This window comes from Crocodylus porosus, unplaced genomic scaffold, assembly GCF_001723895.1.
Source record: "Crocodylus porosus isolate Cpor-Errol unplaced genomic scaffold, CroPor_comp1, whole genome shotgun sequence".
Taxonomy (NCBI): domain Eukaryota; kingdom Metazoa; phylum Chordata; order Crocodylia; family Crocodylidae; genus Crocodylus; species Crocodylus porosus.
Window position 1 is genome coordinate 34,450,631 of NW_017728912.1, and position 6,000 is coordinate 34,456,630.

The 6,000-nt window shown below is 49.8% G+C and overlaps 1 protein-coding gene across 1 annotated transcript; it reads right to left on the reverse strand.

Moving 5' to 3' along the window:
- Positions 1 to 2,283: 2,283 nt before the first annotated feature.
- On the reverse strand, positions 2,284 to 5,468 carry LOC109309480 (C-X-C motif chemokine 10-like). The gene is made up of 4 exons (XM_019534257.1): positions 5,334 to 5,468; positions 3,959 to 4,085; positions 3,566 to 3,655; positions 2,284 to 2,823 (listed from the first exon to the last, which is right to left on the reverse strand). Exons 1-4 carry the CDS (start codon positions 5,392 to 5,394, stop codon positions 2,799 to 2,801), a joined length of 303 nt encoding a protein of 100 aa, XP_019389802.1. The 5' UTR covers positions 5,395 to 5,468; the 3' UTR covers positions 2,284 to 2,798.
- Between the last annotated feature and the right edge of the window lie 532 nt (positions 5,469 to 6,000).

Here is a 6,000-nt window from a genome sequence, read left to right on the forward strand (position 1 = left end):
CCTCTTCACAGGCCCCTGGCCTCAGATCAGGTTGGATGTGCACAGGTGCCCAGGGACCATGCTAAGTTAGCTAGGTGGCCTCTGCCACAGGTGGCCACCGGCTAAGCCTTCCATCCCTGCTCCCTCCGACGGGGCAGACAGCCTGTTTGGTGCTTATCACCGGCAGCCTGCCTTACCAATCTCCCTGCAGGGGAGGCCAGGCCAGGCTGGCTCCTGGCAGCAGCTGCCACTACTCCAAACCAACTCCCCCCCTTCTCCTCCTGCAGGCCAGGCAGTTTGCTTCCATGGTGCCAGGCCCAAGGTTAGGATGTGAAGGTCTCCTACCTGGCTGGGACACATTGCTGGTGATGCCCTCCCCTGGTGGGCCTTTCCAGAGAGGCAGTGTGGACCAGGGTCCACACTGCATGTGGTCTGCACCCCAAGTGTGCCCCTGCTGAGAGTGCCCCTATCTGCACCCCAAGTGTGCCAGGCTGTTTGAGCACAGGAAGGGAAGCCCGACCCACTATGCCCCACTGCTGCTGATCACCATGGTGCCCCAGTTGCAACTGAGAACCTAGCATGGGACCCTGAGCTTTGACAGCAACCCAGACAAGCCCACGCTTCCCCACAAAGTGTGCCACCATCTGGAGGGGTATCTGTCTGTGCTATGAGTGCCTGATCCCTGCAGCCAAGGAGGAGATCACTGGTGCCATTAATGAGTTTCTCTGCACGTGACAGGCCACTGCCTGCCTAGTTCAGAGGACACTGGCTGCTCAGTAAAGTTCTGGACTTTTTCCCACCTCCCTGTGTGTGGGAGGGAACACTAGGGGCAGGGGTGAAGTTGGCCAAGCAGGGTGGGGAGGGAGCCAGAGGCAGGAAGGGTAGGGGGGCACCTTCTGAATGGGGCCCCTGCCTCCAGGTGTGCAGCCCAGGGCAGGTGGGAGAGCTGGTGCACGTGCCCCCTTTCCCCCAGCCCTCGTCCCTGTGTGGGGCTTATTGGATGGGCATGGCAGGCTGTTCCAGCAGCCCAAGTCTGTCCCTGAAGGTGGCAATATGCAGCTGAAGGTGGTGTCCTGGAGCACAAAGGCATGGCGATTGGCTTCCTAGGCAGTGGCTCCCTCTGGGGAGGAGCTGGAGCTGTTCATGGCTAGTGACATCCCTGGCCTGTCCTCCTCTCTGAGGCTGTGCGCCCGGAGTCAGCAGGGCAGTAGTTGGCTTGGGCTGCATGAGCTGATAGGTGAGGGTGGGGAGTGCACTGAGACCTGCACCTGGTGGGGCCCTTGTCTGCAGAACTGCTTGACACTCCTGGGCTCTGGTGGAGGCTCTGACATGCTGCCTGTGCTGCTGTGCACCACATGGCTGCGTCCAGGGTCCCTAAGGACCAGGATGTGGAACAGCTGCTGCATAAAGGGAATGATCCCACAGGCAGCGCCAGACTGGTGGTTATGGTCTGTGACATGGACCCATTGGGTCCACAGGGCCTGGATCTTTATGTGGCACTGCCGCACAGACTGGGCTGCCATGGTGTCATATATCTGGGTGTTTGAGCGGACGGGCAAACTGGATCTGCATCTTGGTGTCATCCCACAGTGCAATAAGGTTGGCAGTCTCTCCCTCTGACCAGTTAGGGCCCTTGGACACTGTGTGTGGCATTGGTGAGGCCACCATTATGGGTGCTTTGAAAGACTTCGGGGGCTCAGCAAGAGACTCCAGGTACCACTGGGGTTTGGCATGTGTCTATAGCAGAGGTGCCTGGGAGGCAGCCAGGTGGTGGGGCAGGCCTTGGGGGCCAGAGCCAGGGGTTGGTGGGCCTTCTGTGGCCAGCACACCCCTAAGACCCAATGCCCAGGGGCTGGCAGTAGCTGGCACAAACCCAGGGGCCAGGCTAGGGGTCTAAAGGCCAGGCTGGGACAGGCAACAGGAGGCAGCAAGAGAAACTGCCAGCCTCATGGCTCAGTACTTACTGCATAATTAGTTTAATACATGCTTTTACAGGTACTAGCTAACTGTGCAGTAAACTAATTTAAATGTTGTGCACGTGTAGATGGTGATGCTTTACTGTGCAGTAGACTAATCTGCTGTGCAGTAAAGCTTCTCATGTAGATGAACCCAAGTTAAGTCACTTCAGTTCTGCAAGTTCATTAGCTTACATTTGGCAAATGCTCATACCCATTTATGGCCCACAGGAAATATTTATACATTGGTTAAATAAATAGCCTCATCATTTTTTATTTAATATTTATTTATTATAAAAGACATCTTTTATTTTATTAACAGACCACACATACAACCATTTCTACTTTATGTACATTACTATAGCATGAAACAATATATACATCAAAGAATTAAGTCAATTTCTCTTAACGTAACAACTACTTTTGGAGCCTTGTGTCCATAAGGACCACTCAGCATAAGTTCAGTAGGAACAGCATTAGGAATTATAATGATAACTGGAAAATCCAACTTCTGCTAGTCCAGGAAGTATTTGCTGATCAAGGAAGCAGAAACCATCTGAGTATTTACACTTTTAACCATGAGCTGAGCCCCTTGACCAAAGTCAGTACAAGCTGCTCTCTTTGTTACCGAGGATTAAGTGCATCACTATATTTGACTGAGGTATGCTTGGTGTTTCAGCACGGTCATCACTCACAGGTTACATTAGCTGAGGCATGAGTTAGTGTTGAAGATCACAGTTAAAGTCTCAGCTGCAGCATCAAAGTGTTCTGTACAGTTGGATAGAAGATGCTCGCAGAAAACACCCTGAATCTCTGTGACATTTCTAGTTCATTGAGATATCTCTTGCTGGTGCATAATCTATCTTACAGGGCGCTGCCACGTTTAGACCTGTCAGAATAAACACAATTGAATGTTATCATTGGAGCAGGGTTTGCTTCTTTTAAGATTACATCCATCAGAGGACTGCTTTTCTTCCCCCTTCCTGATGCTGCTGAAAGAGACATCAGAACCCAGCTCATCACATGCGGCCTTGCCACTCTGGGCAGAGCAGAGCAGAGCAGAGCAGAGCAGAGCAGCGAGTTAAATGCAGAGGACAAGGTTCTGCTATTAACATACTTTTCAGCTCCTTACTCCAAATACTCCCAATATCACCGTGAGACTGTGGGTGTAGCACAACTTGGCCCTTAACCCTTGTATATCTCATAATGGCTACTCCTGAGAATGTACCAAGGTCTAGACGAGGGATGCAGAATGAGGTGAAAATGCCCCCTGCCCCCACAATCCATTAGACCCTGTGTTTTGTTCTGAGATACAGGTTCTGGTCTTCCCTACAGGGCTGACTCAAACTCTGGCATTTGACCTGCTCCCCTAGGAGGCGTACCATGCAGAGATGGCATGGGGTATTCAGTGTGTTTTCCAGGTACATGCCAGGTTGTTCTTGGCAAGGGAGCACACTGAGGAGTTATGAGGAGGTTTCTGTGGCTACTGTGGACAGTGATTTAGCTGTGGGCTGTGCCACTTCAATGACCAAGAGACTCTATTGTGTCTGGAGAGGGACTTGTTGATGTGTAAGAATGAGGCAATCCCCAAGCTCTCAGGGTATTTCCTTGCAGACTGAGCTAAAACCTACTTGTTCTTGATGAGGTTTTTCACGGTTTTCTGCACCCATTTGGAATCCGGGTTCAGGCACCTTTGCTGTTTAGAGTCCTTAAGTGTGGCACTGAAAGGAATGAAGGAAGGAGAATTAATATTTCAGGGAAAAAGTGCCATCATCCTTGTATCTCTCATCAGATTTTGATCATCAGAAGTCTGAGACTACAGTGACTGTAATTTGACAGTTATCGTAAAGGGGGAAAAAGATAAACACAGGTCACCCAGGGAAGCTCTGACTACCTGGCATGTTTATAGAGCACTGAGCACAGCTGTGTGCCAGTGTTTTACCAGATCTTGCATTTTCTGCCACTGTCAGAAGCAACCTCTCTGGTGGGGAAAGTGCTAGCTGAGCAATAGAAGTGTTACTCACATGATCTCAAGGCGCTCACAGGAAGAGCTCTTTGGAAACACTTCTAGCTTTGCCAAGGATTTTGCTGGAAGAAAGTCAGAACCTTTCGCTGTGCACAGGCATCGTCCTCTTCCAGCGTTTGGAGCTCCTAGTGGAAATAAGACAGAGAGATCAGTACAAGGTCAGATCCAGAGATGAAAGATCTAAAATGTATTTATGATGGAATGAGAAGGGACCTATACATGTGCAGCGAGGCTTCGCTGACCTAATTAATTGAGTCTGCTGGATTGTAGTAATTATTGTGCCCTAGCATACTCCAGGGTCACATGTATCAGTGTCCCCATGCTGAAAAACAGTGGTGGGGTGTTTTAACTAAAGCTCATTTTAAGAGCTTTAGTTAAAGTGTCCCCCCCACACACCATTTTTCAGCATAGGGACACTGATACATGTGACATTCCTCCCCACTTCTGTCCCTACTCCTGGAGCACATGTCTAAATGTCCTGAATGATTGAAAACTCTCTGCTTCACTTCAGGGCTGACACGTAATGTGTCCTGTGTTGCTAGCTTGGGACCACTTAGGTTACCACACTGTCATGATAATGACAGTGCTACCTTATTCCTGTTAGTTGGTTTGCGCAAAACCCTTCTGAGCCACTTCCTTTGAGAGATCATGGACTTGTGTTGCCAGCCTTGTCTGCAAGTCAGCGGGCCTGATTCTGTTTGGGAGTCTTTGGGGAGTCACCCCAAAGTTAAGGTCTGGAATCATAAAATCACTGAGTCGGAAGGGACCTAGACAGATCATCTAGTCCAACCCCCGTGCCATGGGCAGGAAGGAGCACTGGCAGTGGCAGGGGTCATAAGACCCCAGCCAGGTGCATATCCAGTCTCCTCTTGAAGATAGGGATACCCACTGGTGTAAAATGGATGGGAGTGAACAAGCAGGGCAAACAGTTGGGGCAACCATTATTGCATCTCAACAAGCCTCTGAAAGCCTTGACTTCCGTGTTTTGTGGAACAGGCCTTCACTATGCTTCTCTAGAGCTTAAAACAGGACACAGAAGGTGATGGGCTGCAGCTGCTTCCACACCCCTACAATACAGGGTCAGGCATGGGCAGAAATCCATATCTGCCTACACCTGCTCCTCTTTGAGACAGCCACAACTAAGCTGCCCATCCTGGATTTATGATGGCAGGATTATACTGGGCTTAGACCTGCATGTCACAGCACAAACCAAAGTGCTGAGCAGTAACAGCAGCACAACCCAACCTCTCCAGCCATGACCCTTCTGGGTGCATTCCAAGCAGGCATCGTCTACAAAGCATTCCCAGGTTATCACACCTTCGGTTTTGTGACTCAAGCAAAAACAAAGTCTATTCTGCACCCCTCCCTCTTACCTTGGATTTCAGCCACAAGCAGCAGCACGGAGCAGAGGACAACAGCAACCGTTCTGTCCATGGCGATGAGAGCAAAGGTTCCTCAGTATTGTTCTTGAATATCTGAGAGAAGCTGGGAAGTGGCTTAGGGAAAGTGTTTCCCAGTGTATATTTATACTCTAAAACCTTTTCCCTCCTTGGTGCCGATTGGTCTGACTTCTTGCTGTGTCAGCTAAGACACGCCAATCCAAGGCTGTGCTTCCTGTGCAGGGGAAGTCCCAGCAGCAAAGTTCTGTCTTTGCCTGTTTCACTGCAAATGCTGATTTCCCAGAAGGAAGCAGGTTTCGTTTTCGGTGAGTGTTAGGAAGTATTTATCTTACATATCATGTATGAGCAAGAAGCCAACTGCTTTTGCTCTTTTGCAGGAAAAAAAACAATACAGGGGGAATTCCTGAAGTAAAAGCCCCCCCAAATCAATATTGTTGGATGAGAGAGAGAGAGAGATGAGGGAGCTGTTATCTCAGTTCTTTTCTGCCAGTGTAAATGTCCCTGGCTTTTGTATGTCACTTAGACATCTTCCTCAGAAACAAGCCAGAAAGCTTTCTGCACTTAACATTAGTCCTCTGGGTATTTTTAGATACCCTAGCACCCCAAAGCAGGACAATGCTTCTGATCCACATGCCCTCTA

Bases quoted from the DNA above. Each gene is read 5' to 3' on its own strand.
- LOC109309480 (XM_019534257.1), bottom strand. From the start codon at position 5,394: ATGGACAGAACGGTTGCTGTTGTCCTCTGCTCCGTGCTGCTGCTTGTG. The intron at 4,086-5,333 runs GTAAGAGGGAGG...TATTTCCACTAG, and splicing joins GCTTGTGGCTGAAATCCAAG to GAGCTCCAAACGCTGGAAGA. The intron at 3,656-3,958 runs GTGAGTAACACT...CATTCCTTTCAG, and splicing joins TGTGAGCGCCTTGAGATCAT to TGCCACACTTAAGGACTCTA.